The 20,003-nt window shown below is 41.8% G+C and overlaps 2 protein-coding genes across 4 annotated transcripts in view; both read left to right on the forward strand.

The window, feature by feature from the left end:
• The window catches only part of mid1 (midline 1), a 56,570-nt gene extending 39,115 nt beyond the window's left edge, over positions 1-17,455 (forward strand). For all 3 annotated transcript variants that reach the window (XM_084121919.1, XM_084121918.1, XM_084121917.1), the window contains exons 4-10: positions 250-357; positions 1,227-1,375; positions 2,948-3,075; positions 5,218-5,361; positions 7,982-8,143; positions 9,134-9,338; positions 13,780-17,455. In XM_084121919.1, coding sequence (XP_083978045.1) covers positions 250-357; positions 1,227-1,375; positions 2,948-3,075; positions 5,218-5,361; positions 7,982-8,143; positions 9,134-9,338; positions 13,780-14,128 — 1,245 coding nt within the window. In that variant the 3' untranslated portion in view covers positions 14,129-17,455. The remainder of the gene's footprint in view (positions 1-249; positions 358-1,226; positions 1,376-2,947; positions 3,076-5,217; positions 5,362-7,981; positions 8,144-9,133; positions 9,339-13,779) is intronic.
• Positions 17,456-18,277: 822 nt separating this feature from the next.
• The window catches only part of cog3 (component of oligomeric golgi complex 3), a 28,843-nt gene continuing 27,117 nt past the window's right edge, over positions 18,278-20,003 (forward strand). Inside the window, exon 1 of the mRNA XM_084121650.1 lies at positions 18,278-18,479. Within this exon, the coding sequence (XP_083977776.1) occupies positions 18,306-18,479 (174 nt within the window). The 5' untranslated portion in view covers positions 18,278-18,305. The remainder of the gene's footprint in view (positions 18,480-20,003) is intronic.

Below are 20,003 nucleotides of genomic sequence, written 5' to 3' on the forward strand. Positions count from 1 at the left end.
AAACATGTTTCTGTAACAGTAATTGAATCTGATTCTCTGATTGGATGAGCCGTTGTCATGAATGTTATCATATCACGGTGATTGTGTTTTATTAACCCCATCGGACTGTGATCGTGCCTGACTTCAGGCATGCCTCTTCACTGCTGTGAGACTCTGTTTGCCTTGTTCTATGGAGGAAGTTGTTCGTTCGCACAAAACATGTTGTTATATTTGACATCATTTCCGTTGTTTTGCTTGTTTTGCTTCCAGCACAACGCGGCTCATCAGGAGAACAAGCTGACGGAAGAGTGCGACACGCTGATAAACATCGTTCAGCAGAGAAGACTGATCATCGGGACCAAAATAAAAGAAGGAAAAGTACGATCATCAACATAATTATCTCATTTGTAAAGAAATTATGCATTCAATCGATCAAAAGTGACAGTAAAGACAATTATAATGTTACAAAAGACTCTATTTCAAATAAATCTTGAACTTTCTATTCATTAAAGAATCCGGTGAAATAAAACGTATCCTGTTTTCCACAGAAATTAAACTGTTTTCAACATTGATAATAATGTTTCTTGATCATCAAATCATCATATTAGAGTGATTTCTGAAGGATCATGTGACACTGAAGACTGGAGTAATGATGCTGAACATTCAGCTTTGATCACAGGAATAAATTACACTTTACTATATATTCACATAGAGAACAGATGATTTACATTATAATAATATTTCACTGTTTTTCTGTATTTTTGATAATATAAATGAAGCCTTTCTGATTCTGAAATATAATCGTTTGTATCATTATAAATGTCTTTACTGTCACTTTTAACCATTTCATCGCATCTTTGCTTGAATAAAAGTAAAAGTCTTAATGAGGCATTATAAAGCATCTTACTTGCGAAAGTCTCTTCATGTTGATTTTAATGCTGAGTTGTTCTTAAATGGGAAAGAACAAAAGGCTTTGGGATTTTCTCTCAGAGGAAACTGTGTTTCCTTCCTCACTGCGTGTCAGTGTCAAAGTTCACTAATGTATCGCCAGAGCCAGAGGTTAGTTATTCAGCCTTATGATATTACAGATTTAGTTTTCATATCTGAATTTATGTTTACACAATGCTTTTATATTTGATGACAAAATGGATGATCATTTGCTGGTTTAGAAAAGTCTGTGTGCACATCTGTGTATCTGAATCATAATAGCCTGTTTTCAGTCTCATAGTGTGTGTGTGTGTGTGTAGGTGGTTCGGGTGAGAAAGCTAGCTCAACAGATCGCTAACTGTAAGCAGTTTGTGGAGAGATCGTCCTCGCTCATCGCTCAAGCGGATCAAGCTCTGAAAGAGACGGATCACGCTCGATTCCTGCAGACTGCAAAGAGCATCTCAGAGAGGTGACGAAACATGACACGCCCCTACTGTCGGACACGCCCCCTACTGTTAGACACACCCCCTACCTTTTGATATGCCCACTACTGTTCGGCACGCCCCTTCCTTTTGATACACCTTCCTACATTTCAGCACACCCACTACTGTTAGATACACCCCCTACCTTTCAGCACGCCCACTACTGTTAGATACACCCCCTACCTTTCAGCACGCCCACTACTGTTAGATACACCCCCTACCTTTCAGCACACCCACTACTGTTAGATACACCCCCTACCTTTCAGCATGCCCACTACTGTTAGACACGCCTCCTACCTTACCTTTCAGCACGCCCCCTACTGTTAGACACACACCCTACCTTACATTTCAGCACACCCACTACTGTTAGACACACCCCCTACCTTTTGACACGCCCCTACCTTTCAGTATGCCCCTACTGTTAGACACGCCCCCTACCTTTTGACACGCCCCTACCTTTCAGCACACCCCCTACCTTTTGACACGCTCCTACCTTTCATTATGCCCCTACTGTTAGACACGCCCCCTACCTTTCAGCAAGCCCACTACTGTTAGACACACCCCCTACCTTTCAGCACGCCCACTACTGTTAGACACACCCCCTACCTTTTGACACGCCCCTACCTTTCAGTATGCCCCTACTGTTAGACACACCCCCTACCTTTTGACACGCCCCTACCTTTCAGCACACCCACTACTGTTAGACACACCCCCTACCTTTTGACACGCTCCTACCTTTCAGTATGCCCCTACTGTTAGACACGCCCCCTACCTTTCAGCACGCCCACTACTTTTAGACACACCCCCTACCTTTCAGCACACCCACTACTGTTAGACACGCCCTCTACCTTTCAGCACACCCACTACTGTTAGACACGCCCCCTACCTTTCAGCACGCCCACTACTGTTAGACACGCCTCCTACCTTACTTTTCAGCACGTCCCCTACTGTTGGACACACCCCCTACCTTTTGACACGCCCCTACATTTCAGCACGCCCACTACTGTTAGACACGCCCCTACCTTTCAGCACGCCCCCTACTGTTAGACACGCCTCCTACCTTACTTTTCAGCACTCCCCCTACTGTTGGACACGCCCCTACATTTCAGCACGCCCCCTACTGTTAGACACGCCCCACCTTTCAGCACGCCCCCAGTGTTAGACACGCCCCTACCTTTCAGCACGCCCCCTACTGTTAGACACGCCCCTACCTTTCAGCACGCCCCCTACTGTTAGACACGCCCCCTACCTTTCAGCACGCCCACTACTGTTAGACACGCCTCCTACCTTACCTTTCAGCACGCCCCCTACTGTTGGACACACCCCCTACCTTTTAATACGCCCACTACCTTTCGGCACGCCCTCTACTTTTAGACACGCCCCCTACTGTTAGACACGCCTCTACCTTTCGGCACGCCCACTACTCTGACCTGCAGATACCCACACTTGGCTGAAACAGCTTTTGCAAAAAAACATAGTGCAAGCAAATAAATAAGTTTATGCATCAAAATGTGGCTTCAATTAGTTGTCTTAACCCATTTCATGTTATATAATTACAGAGTCTCAATGGCGACCGCGTCCTCACAGGTTCTGATTCCAGAGATCAACCTGAATGACACGTTTGATGCGTTCGCACTGGACTTTTCCAGAGAGAAGAAGATGCTTGAAGGTCTGGATTACCTCACAGGTTAGTTCAATGCTGAACTTGGTTTGTATGTAAAATCATGCAGTGATTATATATGAGGTTCAATCTTTATTTTTCTTTGTTTTCTTCATTTTTTTTAACTTTATTTATTGTATTTTTTGTTAAGACATATCAAAACCATACAACACTCATAAACAAACATCTTTTCACTCACATATACTCTCCACTACATCTAACAATAACAAATCAACATATACACACATGTAAAAAATAATAACCATAATAAAAAAAGTTGATTCTCCTTGTTCACAGTAATTCAGTGTCTCTTCTTCAAGAACTTTTCCAACATAAATGTTTGATTTTTTTTTCCTGTGGCATATTCCAAAATCTAACAGAAAGCATTTTACTTTGCTGATTCAAGAATTTCTTTCAACATCATATCTTTATTTTTCTATTATAAATGTAATCATTTTCTGATGTCATGGTGCAGCAACAGTTTGAAGATAATTTCCTGCTACTGAAGTGAAACTGCTTCAGCTGAGCACTAGCGTAGCCAGAAACCAGTCTCTGGGTGTGCAGGAGAAAAACTGGGTGTTCCACATTTACTGTCAGATTAATGTGCAAAACTCCCAGACTCTGAGTATCAATAACATTACAGAATAGACTGATGTGTAAAACTATACTCAGGCTCGCCAAATACCCATAATACTGGCCTATATAAAATATAACTCAGGGCTCGACATTAAGCCTTTTCATGTGCTTGTCCTTCGAACAAGTAAATCGGTCATTCACTTGTCCAAGTAAAAAATTACTTGTCTAGAAAAATATAGGATTCTTTTGTGTGATGTAAATATAATTTATTCTGAAGCAATATTCTCATCAGTGTTCAGTCAACTTTGACATAATTAAATCTGTATATTTATGATATTTTAATCTTTATAAAGGGCATTTTTCCCTAATCGTTTTAAATATATGCTTATATTCAATATATATTTAAATTCTTAATTTTGATCAATAAATTAAATTAGAATAATAAGACACTATATGGCTGTTACCAATCAAATTCAATAATTTACACTGAAAAATTACAACTGCATTAAATAATGTTATGAGATAGTTTTAAATATTTGTATATATTTGTTTATATTGGAAAGAATGCTACTTTTAAACATGAAACTAAACTGCCAGTAGGTGGCGGCAGGTGACCGTCGTAATGAGTGAGTCATTGAGTCATTTATTCAAACGATTCGTTCAAACGGCTGATTCGTTCAGGTATGACGCAGTTGTTTATGAATGAGTCATTAAATCTTTGACTCAAACGACTCGTTCAAAACGCTGATTCAGTCATTCATGAAAACAAGGTTGAGTGTTCCTGTGAGATGCGTTATGGTTCTTTGTTTGGAAGTATTTTATTTTCGCTGCTGAAATAGAACAGAAACAGTCAATATTGTGTCTAAAATGTAAGTGGCTTAATATTAATTACTTGTTATTGAAACAAGTCACATTTTCAGTCGTGATGGTATTCAGCACTCTTGGTCGTGTGATGTTTAACTGTATCATATGTTCTAAATATAAAACCCCCACATGATTTTTTACAGCTGTATGTTTACTGAGTTTCTTTGTGTGAGCATTTGTTTCCATTTCTCCTCATGAGGCTGTGAGAGTCTCAACAGCACGTCACCGTCGGACAGTCAGCGGCTGTTAGCGGATGGCAGTCCGAATTTTGGCAGATATTTTTTAAATAAAAAAATAATTACAAAATTAAATTACATTCTAAATGAACAAATATTGTAAGTAAACAACAATAGCCCAAGTTTAGAAAACATTTTTTTATTAAGGCTTTAAAAATGAATTCTGCATCTGTTATTAGGTGTGGCTACGCCTGTGTGTGTGAGTAATGTGTGTTTAACAGAAGAGCACATGTCACTGCATGTACAGCAGGTCAAGCGTGTGTTTCTGTACTTCTGCGTGCAGTGTGAATAATACATGCGGCAATCTTGTTTTATCAGAAAACAAGACATAATATTTGATGGCATTTTACTACTTTAGTAAATGCATCTTGATTTAAGAATTTGTAGATATTTGCACTGGAAACAAGACAAAAACACTGAGTAAGAAAAGCATTTTTTGCAGTGCACTGGCTCTGGGACTGAAATGTTTGTGAAATGTGTTGTTTTGTCACAGCTCCGAACGCTCCCACCATCCGCGAGGAGCTTTGCACGGCATCTCACGACACCATCACAGTCCACTGGACATCAGAGGACGAGTTCAGTGTGGTTTCATACGAGCTCCAGTACACCATCTCCACCGGCCAGGCTAACGTCGTCAGTGAGTAAACCCAGTCAACACAAGCTCAAACTCGCTCCATATGAGCCGTCTGTAAAACACCGGATCCGTCTCGAATGGCATTGTCTGAAAAAACAGGAACTGATTTTATAATAAGTCCAGCACTTCATAAAGCACTGCAGGGCATGTGATGCTGTTATGACACAAAAGCAAAACAGAGTTGAGCCAGAAATGTGTGGTTGAGTTTTGTATCCGCGTAGATGTGTGGATTAGACAGAAGTGGAGCGGATTATCTGCACAATATGAGTGTAGAATAGCCTGAAGAGACGCAGACAGAAGAGCTTACTGAGGGAATAAGGTCACGGCGTGCTTAAAGAGCAGCGACCCGCTGGTGTCGGGCAGATCTGAGGCCGAGTGTAAGCACGGGGAACACGAGAAGCATCTCTGGCTGCCGTTATGATCATCAGAGAAGCGCTTCTGCTTCTGCTCACTCTGTGCATTTACGGTAGATCGAGGTGCATTGAGAACTGCACATGTGTAGAGAGAGAGTCAGTGACAGATGTGACGGGTGAGGAGGAGAGATGACCGCTTTACCGACTTCTGTACACTTTCTTTTATTTTCCCTTTCTATTTGTGACCAGAGTTGAATGTTTACTTGAATGCTTTTCTCTCTCAACCCCCATGTGTGCGGACGAGTGTGACGTTTAAGTCCTTTTATTAAACCCGGTGAAAATACACCGTTTCTCGTCTCTCTACATCTGTTCCTCCGACACTGTGAGTTACACACACACACACACACACACACACACACACACACACACACACACACAGACGCTCCAGACACGCTATTCCCCCGTCTGACTGAAACAAAGCCATTCTATTCACAAATATCATTTGTGTGAATTGATCTGAATTTTATTTGTTGCATATATATATATATAAATATTAACATCAGTGCCAGCCAGATTTGGTGATCTCGCAATTGATGCATTATTTGAATTTCCAGGTTGCAATTCCAACATTTTTCCACAAAAAAAAACAACCTATATATATATATATATATATATATATATATAAAATTATTTTTTTATTTTTTTATAAAATTATCTTATTTTTTTTAAATAAAAATAGAAAAATGTATACAGTATATGTAATGTATAAAATATATTTTTGTGGAATAAAAAAACAAAACAAAAAAAAACATATATATATATGTACACTTTTTTGTGGAATAAATAAAATGTATACATATCATTATATGTATACATTTTATTTATTCCACAAAAAAGTATATATATTTAAAAAAAAACAAAAAAAACATACATACCGATACATACATACATACATATATATATGTATATGTATGTATGTATGTATGTTTTTTTTTTTTTTTTTAGTATTGCTAGTAATCATCATCATCATCGAATGCAAAAAAGCAGAATTAGGAATATTTCTACGCTGTTGACTTGAACACAGTTGATTTCAGCAATTATGCACATGTACAGGTGACTGTATTTTTACGGTCACTAATGCTAATTACAAAAATGCATAACGATTATTGGTAAGTTTTCCGGGCTGCAAAAGAATGAATAAAAGTCAGAAAAAGATTCTAATCATATATATACGTAGTTGCAGCAATATTAAAACAAATGATTTTACATTCATGCAAAAGTATTTTAATAGCTGGATATATACAGTACCCTTAAAGAATATCAATGTATTGTCCTTCTCAATTTCATACAGAAATACATACAGAAATTTGACAAAATGCACATATCAACAAAAAAACTAAAACAAAACACAGACAAACAACAATATAAGGATAGATGAAGAAAAAAAATAAAAGGTAGAGAAAAGAAAGACCTTTTTTTTATTTGAAATACATTTCTTTGGGGGTGTTGAGTGTTTTAAAGGGGTCCTATAATGCCCTTTTCTCGAGATGTAAAATAAGTCTCTGATGTCCCCAGAGTGTGTGTGAAGTTTCAGCTCTAAATACCCCACAGATATTTTTATATAGCATGATAAAATTGTCATTTTTGAGGGTGAGCAAAAACACACCGTTTGTGTGTGTCCCTTTAAATGCAAATGAGCTGCTGCTCCCAGCACAGGGGGCGGAGCTTCAACAGCTTGTGCAGCTTGTGTCCAATTACCTCACACACGCACACACGCACACACACGCACTGAAAATATCAAAAACTTTTAGCCTTTTATGTTCAAACCGGAGTCAGACAATGATGGAGAGACTCAAGAAGAAGTGACAACATGTAGAAGCAACAGGACATTTCTGAATGGTTAGTTGGTGAATTTATGAAGCTGATGTGTAGTTATCTTCTAGTCATTGATTAGCATATTCTGTCTTGATCATCTATAAATCATGTCCCGGGGGCGGGGTTTATGTAAATTCTAGGGTTGGTGATGTCACTAACCCGTGAAGAAGCTTGTGTAGTCTCTACCAGCCGTTTGTTGTAGTCCTTAAAAAGCGATTTCTTTAAAAGCAAATATCTCCCTTTGCTTTGAACTTTGAGCGTCGTAACTTTGCAGATGTTGTTTATGCTCAAACAGCAACATTACACACTAACTAAAGTTAGAAACGTGAAATCATAATCAACCACCCCTTTAAGGTATTCAGTATGGTCTGATGTCCAGAACTGTGTTGTTTCAGGCCTGTGTAACTCGCTGGACAGCTGGATGATCGCGCCCAACATCAAGCAGAACCACTACACCGTCCACGGCCTGCAGAGCGGCACGCGCTACATCTTCATCGTCAAGGCCATGAACCAGGCCGGCAGTCGCAGCAGCGCGCCGGGGAAACTCAAGACCAACAGTGAGCTCGCAGATCTGATCATGATGAGACCCGGGAACACTTTACTATAAGATTCATTAGTGAAGCGAGAGATCATGTAGATCCAGCCGGTCGTTATCTCAGAGTAAAGCCGACAGAGTGATCAGGTGTTCATCAGCCGGAAGGGGTTTATTCTGAGATAACACACACACACACACACACACACACACACACACACACGCACACACAAACACACACACTATTCAATTCACTAAGAATGAACAATACTTCTACAGCATTTATTAATCTTAGTTAATAGTAATTTCAACATTTACTAATACATTATTAAAGTCAAAGGTTGTATTTGTTAACATTAGTTACTGCACTGTGAACTAACATGAACACACATTGAACAGCTGGATTTTTATTAACTAACATTAACAAAGATTAACTAATACAGTAACAAATGCATTGCTCACTGTTAGTTCATGTTAGTAAACACATTAACTCATGTTAACTAATGAACATTATTGTAAAGTGTTACGAGATGTTAGTGGACATTAATGGTTAGTGTCTTTAAGATTAAAGGCTTTAGGATTTCCTGCATGTTCAGCCCTGAATCACTGTCATTGGCGACAGATGCATTCACGTTTTTGAAGTTTACACGGAGATTATAACGTTTTTCAAATATTTTCAAAACTTGCACCTTGGATCCTGTTTCAGAGTGTGTGTTCTCGAGCCAAACACTGTTCTCATGTGAATGAGCGGCCAGAACACATTAAAAGTTCTCTGTGAGAGCGGTGTGTGTTAGCGGCCGCTAAGTTAATAACTAATGATCTTTACAACGGAAGTGAATCAATCAAAACTAACTTTATCTGGACAATAACTTTATTCTAGAGCTGCTGTAAAACCTAAACAATCTCTGTTACTGTAATCTCCTGTTATCACTGTAAAGCTGCTGTGAAACATCTCTATTGTTAAAGCGCTGTATAAATGAAGGAGACTCGACTTGATGTTGTTGTTGACTCTCAGGCCAGCCGTTCAAGCTCGACCCGAAGTCGGCCCACCGTAAGCTGAAGGTTTCTCACGACAGTCTGACGGTGGAGCGCGACGAAGCCTCGTCTATGAAGAGCCACGCTCAGGAGCGCTTCGGCTCCGGGAACTACGGCGTCACCGGGAACGTGTTCATCGACAGCGGACGCCACTACTGGGAGGTTCTGATCGGGGGGAGCACATGGTAACACACACACCTCGCCGGTCACGTTTTATACTTTACTTACCCTCGCACTTTGTAACACATCTTTCCCTCGAGGGTCCAAATGACCTGAAGCCCTAAAATTACATTTTTTTATTTTTTTATTTACCTTTAAATTACTAGATTTGATCAATAAATAATAAATAAAGAGTAATTTAAGCACATTCCTCACATTCTTTCAACTTAAATTCAAAATAACTCAATTTCATGCATAACCCTTTTAATTTAGCTCAAAATATCTTACATTGTGTGTCTTTGACCTCTTGTGGAAATAAAATAACATAACATGATATTTCCTGACTCTAGATGGCCTTATAGCTCTATATGAGCAAATGGGCTGTTCCTCTGGGTCCTTTCTCTTCAGTAAGCATTCAGATACACATGTAGACATTATAAAATAAGTTTTAGCATTTTGAGGTTTCTCTATCTGTACTGAAGCATTCCTCACATTCCATTCATTCCTAAGGGGGTCAATATATACATGCATGTGCATGTTTCCCTATCGTCCGGTCACTATGACGTACGTCGTGGTGACCGACGAATAGGAATCTCGCTAGAGAGGCCAATCTACTTCGAGTGAAACTAAAACAAGCCAATACACATTGGCGTGCAATCATTTGCATCAGCTGTGCAGCCTCGCAGTGCGGGTATAATAAGCAGCTGGTGATGATTGCACTTCAGCTTTTTGCTTCGGAGCCAAGCACATCGATGCTCTCTACTAGAGTGACTTCAAAAAAGACAAGCCTTTCTGGACCTCTCCATCTTCGGTGCGGGCGTGACAGCACAGCAGCGCGAGCGGTCTTTTCTCTCTCTCTCTCTCTCTCTCTCTCTCTCTCTCTCTCTCTCTCTCTCTCTCTCTCTCTCTCTCTCTCTCTCTCTCTCTCCTTCTTTTTTTGTTTTTGTCAATTGAGCAAAAAACAAAAAGCTGTTATCACAGCTGGTAAGGTGTGCCTGAGAGCGCTCAACGGCCGTTTCCACGGCTGGTAAGACCAGCAGCAGAGAGACAGCGCACAGACAGGTGCACATTCCTGTCTGTGTTCGCGGTGGCCGTTCCCCTGCGTGCTTCAGCACCAGTGAGAGCAGTCCCTAAAAGAGCTTACACAGATAGAACGCGTCTTTTTAAAGATGACATTCTATCTGTGTTTTTCTGGATGTGGTCGTTACCTGGGCTCGCGGGATGGTCACAATCGCTGCCTCGTGTGTCTGGGCATTGAACACGCTGAGGCAGCTTTTGTGGGTGAGTCATGTACCCATTGTGGGAACATGACCATCGCGGAGCTGCGGTCGAGACTCTTGTTCCTGCAAAGGGGCGGAGTCCCCGTGCCTCTGCCTCGATCCAATCCCCCTCAGAGGGTTGATCCGGGCAGTCACATGGGAGACCTGAGGATTACTGTGAGTGCGTCTCCTTCGGGGAACCAACCCCCTAGGAGCCCTCAACCCTCACGCTCCGCAGCCAGTTGAGCTGCCATTGGAGAAAGCTGGACCATCCTCGAGGTGTGTACCGGTTGTCTCCTTTGGTGCTCCCCGCGAAGACCAGATGTCGATCGCTGCATCGGAGGGTGGGTCAGACTTCTCTGCAGATGACGACTCGCCGCCGCTACCTCCTTCGGGTGTGTCAGCGGTGCCTGAGACGGACCCGGAGATGATGGCCATGCTTTCCTGGGCCGCCAACAGGGTCAGGCTCGTGTGGAACCCTCCACCGTGTCCCGAACCCTCGAGGTTGGATGATTGGTATCTTGGGGTGGCACGCGCTGGTTCTCAGCAACCCACCCCAGTGCCTTTCTTCCCGGAAGTGCATGAGGAGCTTACGGGGACGTGGACGGCACCTTTTACACTGCAACACTGCAACCGTTGTATACATCAACCGCCAAGGTGGTCTACGCTCCCGTTGCATGTCGCAACTCGCCCGCCATCTCCTCCTCTGGAGTCAGAAGCATCTGAGGTCACTTCGAGCCATGTATGTCCCCGGTGTGCTCAACCGTGTGGCCGACAAGCTGTCACAAGCTGTGCTCCCAGGAGAATGGCGACTCCACCCCCAGGCGGTTCAGCTGATCTGGAGAGAGTTCGGGGAGGCTCAGGTAGACCTGTTTGCCTCCTCAGAGACCTCCCACTGCCAGCTGTTTTACTCCCTGACCGAGGGAACACTCGGCATGGACGCACTGGCACACAGCTGGCCCCGGGGCCTCCGCAAATATGTATTTCCCCCAGTGAGCCTACTTGCACAGACCCTGTGCAAAGTCAGGGAGGACGAGGAGCAGGTCCTTCTGGTGGCTCCCTATTGGCCCACCCGGGCTTGATTCCCAGAACTAATGCTCTTCGTGACAGTCCCTCCCTGGCCCGTTCCTCTGAGGAAGGATTTTCTGACTCAGAGACGGGGCACCCACATCCGGACCTCTGGAAACTCCATGTCTGGTCCCTGGACGGGACACGGAGGTTCTAGGTGACTTATCCCCAGAGGTACTTAACACCATCACTTCTGCACGAGCGCCATCTACAAGACGTGTACGCCTAGGAGTGGAACCTGTTCGTCGAATGGTGTTCCTCTCGCAGAGAGGACCCCCGAAGATGTTCGATAGGGTCAGTGCTTTCCTTCTTGCAGCAAGGGTTGGAGCGAAGGCTGTCTCCCTCCACCCTCAAAGTACATGCTGCCGCTATTTCAGCATATCATGACCACATAGATGGCAAAACAGTTGGAAAGCGCGACCTAGTCGTCAGGTTCCTTAGGGGGGCGAGACGTTTAAATCCTCCTCATCCTCCCTCCATACCCTCTCAGGACCTTTCCCTGGTGCTTCGAGCACTTCAGGATGCTCCCTTTGAGCCTTTGCAGTCAGCAGACTTAAAGCTTCTCTCCTTGAAGACTTTGCTGCCGATTGCACTGGCCTCGATCAAGAGGGTAGGGGACCTTTAGAGATCAGGTAGTGAACCTGCAAGCGCTGTCCCTGGAGGAGGCAGACCCAGCCCTGGCTTTGCTCTGTCCCGTCCGCGCTCTGCGTATGTACGTGGACAGAACTCAAAGCGTCAGGACCTCAGACCAGCTCTTTGTCTGTTACGGAGGCCAGCAGAAGGGAAAGGCTGTCTCCAAGCAGAGGATGGCCCACTGGATAGTGGATGCCATCGCCTTGGCTTACCAAGCTCTAGGCGTGCCCTGCCCGCTCAGGTTGCATGCACACTCCACGAGAGGCGTTGCATCCTCCTGGGCGCTGGCACGTGGCTCCTCGCTAACAGATATCTGTAGAGCTGCGGGCTGGGCGACACCTAACACGTTCGCTAGATACTATAGCCTACATGTAGAGCCCGTGTTCTCACCCTAAACGGGTAGAAGCACTGTGAGTACCGGCTCTGTCGGCTTGCTGCACCCTACTGTGCATCCTTATTGCTCCAGAGTCAAACCTGTTGAGTCCTCCAACACCCTCGGCCCGGACATGGCGGAGCGTCCGGTGCCAGGCCTTTATCCGCTGAATCCTTGAGAACCGGGTCTAGGCTGGGTCCCATATGGTTGACCCTACGGGGATCCCATGTGTATATATTCTCCACGGCTGCTCCTAAACGGAAGCTTGTGTCTTTCCCTTGGGCTAAGTCACCCACTATTCATATGCAGTACAACCCTCGGGTTAGTCCATATGTGTATTCCCACATAACTCTCCTTAAGAATGTGGCTCCCGCAGCGTTCCCCTCCCTCAGATCCCTCAGATCGGGCACGCTTTCCCAGTGTTATCCAATAATCTCACTGTATGGGTTATCACGGAACAACAGTGACAGATACACTCGGTGTAAGCCCTCTCCTTTCGTCCTTCCAGGCAAGAAGGTGTGGAGGCTTACACAGGGAGCTGGATGGAGTGCAGCAGCTGTGGCGCTTTGGTAGGGATTCCTATCTGTCGTTCACCACGATGTACGTCCCGTCGCCACATCTGCTGCTGCCTGCCGGGGCGACCAGCTTTTCAGGCTTGGCTCCTCAGCAAAAAACTGAAGTGCAATCATCACCAGCTGCTTGTTATACCCGCGCTGCGAGGCTGCACAGCTGATGCAAATGATTGCACGCCAATGTGTATTGGCTTGTTTTAGTTTCACTCGAAGTAGATTGGCCTCTCTAGCGAGATTCCTATTCGTCGGTCACCACGACGTACGTCTCCGTTCCCTCCCTCAGGGAACGAGGGTTAACATATGTAACCGAGACGATTTATATATACAAAATAATTATACATAGTACACACACATATATTATGTAAACAGACTTTTATTTTGGATGCAATGGATCGCGATGAATCGTTGCCCAGCACTAGCTATATTGTAATAATATTTCACTGTTCTGTATCAGCCTTGGTGAGCAGATCTGACGTCGTTCAGAATCTCCTAATAGATCTGAACTGTAAACGTTACAGCTGTAATGATAGCTCTGTACTTGATGCTCTGTCATTTCTCACAGGTTTGCGATTGGTATCGCATATAAATCGGCTCCCAAACACGGCTGGGTGGGGAAGGACTCGACGTCGTGGGTCTTGAGTCGCTGCAACACCTCGTGGGCCGTGCGTCACAACAGTAAAGAGTTCCCCATCGAGCCGTCTCCGCACATGCGGCGCCTGGGCGTTCTGCTGGACTACGACTCCGGGTCGCTGGCGTTCTACGACGCCGCAGGAACACAGCACCTCCACACCTTCGACATCTCCTTCTCTCAGCCCATCTGCCCCGTCTTCAGCGTGTGGAACAAGTGCTTGACCGTCCTGACCGGGCTGCCCATTCCCGACCACCTGGAGACTGGCGACGCGCACGACTGAACCCACGTCACGAGCCTCCGTCACACGCCTGCTGTTAACATGCGTTTAGATGACGTCAGTGTACCAGTCAAAAACAGGCCAAAACACGTCAATATACCAGAACCAGTGCAAACGGCAATCAAAAACAGGCCAAAACGCGTCAATATACCAGAATCAGTGCAAACGCCAATCAAAAACAGGCCAAAACAAGTCAATATACCAGAATCAGTGCAAACGCCAATCAAAAACAGACCAAAACAAGTCAATATACCAGAACCAGTGCAAACGCCAATCAAAAACACGTCAGTGTACCAGAACCAGTGCAAACGGCAGTCAAAAACAGGCCAAAACACGTCAGTGTATCAGAATCAGTGCAAACGCCAATCAAAAACACGTCAGTGTACCAGAACCAGTGCAAACGGCAGTCAAAAACACGTCAGTGTACCAGAATCGGTGCAAAACACGTCAGTGTACCAGAACCAGTGCAAACGCCAATCAAAAACGCGTCAGTGTACCAGAACCAGTGCAAACGGCAATCAAAAACACGTCAGTGTACCAGAATCGGTGCAAAACACGTCAGTGTACCAGAACCAGTGCAAACGCCAATCAAAAACGCGTCAGTGTATCAGAACCAGTGCAAACGGCAGTCAAAAACACGTCAGTGTACCAGAATCGGTGCAAAACACGTCAGTGTACCAGAACCAGTGCAAACGCCAATCAAAAACACGTCAGTGTACCAGAATCAGTTTAAACGCCAATCCAAAACGCGTCAGTGTACCAGAACCAGTGCAAACGCCAGTCAAAAACACGTCAGTGTACCAGAACCAGTGCAAACGCCAGTCAAAAACACGTCAGTGTACCAGAATCAGTGCAAACGCCAGTCAAAAACGCGCCAGTGTACCAGAATCAGTGCAAACGCCAATCAAAAACAGGCCAAAACACGTCAGTGTATCTTTAAACTGCAAGCGTTTACAAGTATCCTAACCCCACAGTAAAAACCGCAAACTTGGCAACCCTGGATGAAGTGCAGATTTAAAGGGCCAGTTCACCTGAAAATGATCATTCTGTCGTCATGTCGCTCCAGACCTGTAAGACTTTCCTTCATCTGAGAAAAGCTAACGAGGATATTTTTAATGAAATCTGAGAAATCACTCAGAACATTCATAAAGAGATGCTAAAATAAATCCATATGAATGAGACTTGGATCAAGAGTTATTTTACCATCTCTTTATGAATGTTGTAAGCGAGTTTTGGGTGAACAGACTTTAGATGGAGGGACAGAAATCTCTCAGATTTCATTAAAACATCTTCATGCGTGTTCTAAAGATGAGGGAGAGTCCGGAACGACATGAGCGCGAGTAAATGATGAGAGAGTTTTTATTTTTGGGTGAACTGTCCCTTTAAGGCCAAACACTACAGGCAAAATATTGTATTTTCATGCACTGCTCAATTTCAAGACTTTTTGGCTATTTGGCTTTTCATAACGTGTTTTCTGTTTCAGATTAGTGGAAAGAAAATGCACTTTAAAGTGTTTATTTTATTGCACTTTATCTATTTGCGTCTGTCAGTTTCAATCTCAACGCAGTCAGAAATCTCTTTACACACACCGAACTTTACAGTTTTATTCATATCTATATTCTGAAGGTGTTCAGATATAATTACCTGATTTCTGTTGACAGTATTTAAGAGCAAAAATACAGAGATAAAAAGATAAATCAATAATCCCCTCTGTGAATTATGAATCTGGTTTTATCCAATGATTTCTGCTCTGGAAATGTATGCAAATGAGTGCTTTTTTAATTAGATAATGCCTGATTTGCATATTTAAACATTTTAGAAAACTTGCCATAAAAATTTTTTTGGGGCAATTCTTAATATAATCAATGATCTGAGCGCGTATGATGATATATACGAGTTATATTATTGTCTTGAGCTGAACAGGGCCGTGTTTCTCCTGACAGATGAGATGCATGTTAATACCGGTGTAAAACCTGCAGAACGGCACAAATAAACACATATAGTTCTCTATACTCTCCCCGGGTTCACCTCATAATACTCGCTTGACCTACATCCCATAATTAAGCACCTTGAATGGTAATAGTCGAATTATGTATGACTCTTCTGTCTCCTGCACCTCGACTCACTTTATTTACTCGTTCTGTAGGGTTTTAGTCTGAGATGTTATTCAAGAACTGGAATCAGCGCTTACACTCTCTTGATTTACTCTTCTGATGCGCAATATTAGAAAAAACAATGATTTGAATGAAGATATAGAAGTACACAAACAACAGAGTGATTATGCACAAAAAAGAAAAATACAGCAAATGTTTGATTCCCTCTTCAGTGCTTCAACTATAGACACACTCACAGTTTACACTGTTTATCTCGGAAATAAGGTTATTTTCACTTTTTTTAATACAATTTTGTACAAAATTCTGTCTGTAGGGTCTGTAGGACTGAGAAACCCTTGTTATAAACGTAAGCCTCAGTCGACAGGTTTTCAGAGACGACCCGGGCAGTCGAGGACGTTTCTTGGTTTCCTTACGAGATGCTCACGATGGAAGCTCGTGTCCGCCACAGAATTAAACATTTTAAAAGAGAATTGCGACTTTATTTCTCAGAATTGCGTGTTATAAAGTCAGAATTGCGATATAAAAACATGCAATTCTGAGAAAAAAAGAATTGTGAGATAAAAAGTCACTATTACCTGTTTTATTTTTGTATTCTGTGGCGGAAACGAGCGAGTTCACACATTGGCAATAAAGAAAGATGAATGCATGAACAGCTCTCACACACAGCCCTTTAACTTCTGCCAGTCTTGTTGAATAATGAGTCATTAATAATAGTAATAATGAGTCTGTACGCTTTAATTGAGCTGTTCTGAACAGAGACATTATTAAACCCGCACTTTTGTGTATCCGACCTTTACTCTGCAACTCTGCAAGAAAACTGTGACGTTTCATTTGAATAATTTAATTTCTGAAATTATTATTTTTGGTCCCGCTTTGCTTATCATGTGTGACATGAAAGTATGGATATATATCCTTTATAGTGGAGTAATTATTTAACTGAGGTGTGTGTTGATAAAGGGATGCTCGTTAACGATCAGCTGAACGATAAATCAGTGTTTTATTATAAATGTGTTATTGCAGACTGAGGAGCTCCTGCTGCACGTATGCATGATTTACTCTTACTTTTTTTTGCCCTTTTCTGGAAATGCTTCTAATCTTGTTCAGTGTACAGTGCTACAGTTATATTTTGTATTTCAAATGATTTTTTTTTTCCTGAGTTAAAAAAAATTTGTGAAAAATGTCCTGCCCTGGAATAATAAAATAGTTTGTCCCATTATCAGTGTGAATGATTGCCTCTAAATATTAAATATGATGACACTCCAAAATATTCAGATATTTGTGATGTACAATAGAAGATTCAAATACTGAAGAAGATTAAAATGAAACACGCTTTTAAAGTTAAGCTTTATAGGCTCCAATCATAAATATCAGATATATATATATATACACACACACACAAAAGTTTGGAAACATTTCTGTTTTTAATGTCTCTTCTTCTCACCTCATTTATTTGATCAAAAATACAGGAAGAAAATAGAAATTTGTTACAAAAGTTTTCTTTTTCAAATAAATGCTGTTATTTAAAAGTATCATGGTTTCCACATAAATATGAAGCAGCAGAACTGTTTTCAACACTGATAATAATCATAAATGTTTCTTGATCTTCAGATCATCATATTAGAGTGATTTCTGGAGGATCATGTGACACTGAAGACTGGAGTAATGATGCTGAAAATTCAGCTTTGATCATTGGAATAAATTACACTTTACTGTATATTCACATAGAGAACAGATGATTTACACTGGAATAATATTTCACTGTTTTTACTGTATTTTTGATCAAATAAATACAGCCTTGATGAGCAGAAGAGACTTTCAAAAACATTAAAAAGTCATATGTTTAGTAGAATATATTTTCTACAATAATACGCGAGTTTCTTTACAAAGCTACTCTGTTTATTTCCTTTTCATTTCAATATACCTGAAATATAATGACGTTGTTTAAATGAATTTATTATCTGACGGTGACGAGGAAGTGAACGCCGTTCACTGATTGGTCGCCGGCGCATTGACTCCGCCCAACACGGAAGTAGCGTCCGTGTAGGTGACGTCGAGTGTTGTTGTCCATGATGGCGTCTTCCACAGAACAGAGTCTCCTAGAACTCACTGATAAAGAAACCCGAGAGAAGCTCTCACACTGGGACCGTCGCGCTGATCCAATGGCGCCGTTAACGGACAAACAGACCGACTCGGTTCTGGAGATCCGCGCAGCCGCAGAAGAGACGCTTCTTCCCGCTGAGGTGTCTGCTAACATCACACACACAACATTCTCATTACACACACACTTCTGCTCTGTAGTGCAGGTGTAGCCTGTCTGCTAACATCACACACACAACATTCTCATTACACACACACTTCTGCTCTGTAGTGCAGGTGTAGCCTGTCTGCTAACATCACACACACAACATTCTCTTTTATACACACACTTCTGCTGTGTAGTGCACTAGGATCAGCTCAAGCCCTGGTTAGACAGGGTTAGTGCTGCGATGGAAGCTTGCCACGTATAACATCATTCAGTATGCAAATGAGTCTGTTTAGCTAAACAAGACTTGCATTTAACTTTGATAACTGTTGAAATTGCTGAGGTTTAGTTTAAGCAAGGGTTCACAAACCAGCAGAACCCCTATGACCTAAATAAGGGGTTTTTTAAACTGGGGGAAGGTTTAGTGAAATACAGGGTAAAAGTGTAAAAAATAATTAATAAAAAAAAAAAGAAGAAAACTAAATAAACAAACAAATTAGATTAAAATAATAAATGGATAATTAAACAAGTATCTAACAATACAGTACTAGATTGTGTAGGGGAAAAAAAGTAATGGAAAGAACTAAATATTTCCCAAATAATATTTTACACACATTTATAATATACATTTTTCACTCGTTGTACATAAATATATAGCTTCCTTTTTGTATTTTAGGGTTGCACAAGTATGATTATATATCTGTCGCATCTAAAAAAAAAAAACATTCCAATTAATAATGAGATATTAAGTCATTTTAACCTTTAAAAATATAATGATTTTTACAATGTTTTCTTTTTTGAAGTATGCTATTTTAATGAACCTTTGAATGAAACTTTTTTTGTCAAATGTTTAGTTTGTAAACTATTTGTTCTTGTGCATCTTTCTTTAAAAATATATTGCAACAAACATTCCTTCGTCTTAATAATAGTCACAAGGGTTATAAACATTACTTGTTACTGTTAAAAGTAATTCTTTACCTTACAATATTACTGTCTCAGAATTGTAATGCGTTACATTACTCCTGTATTACTTTTGAGTTACTTTCACCAAAATAACTACAGAAGTAGAACTTAACATTCTAAAATGACTAGGGCTGTAAAGATATGCGATATGAAACCGCGACACTCAGATCCACGGACCTGTGTCCCGGTGCGCGGTGTGAGAAGGCAGAACTTCCCCTTCCAGTTCCCAGAGTTATCCTTCCCGTCCAGATCCAAAGCTACCACATTAGTATTATTTGAAATTAACATTATAAAATACGGACCTACACCACAAAACTAGTTGAGAATAAATTCTTTAAAATTGAGCAATTCCAGCGTGGACCTGACATTTGCTGTAAAAACGTGAAATATAAATTCTCAGAAAATGCATTTAATACCAATATATTGAAACGACTGTTTATATATCCATAGGCTACTCCCTTAATAAAGGAGACCAGATATTAGAAAAATATCAATCTACACACATGCATTTTATATTTAATATGAGGGAAATAGATGTGTGCATGCGTGACACAAAAAA

This window comes from Abramis brama, assembly GCF_963993115.1.
Source record: "Abramis brama genome assembly, chromosome: 8".
Classification (NCBI taxonomy): Eukaryota; Metazoa; Chordata; class Actinopteri; order Cypriniformes; family Leuciscidae; genus Abramis; species Abramis brama.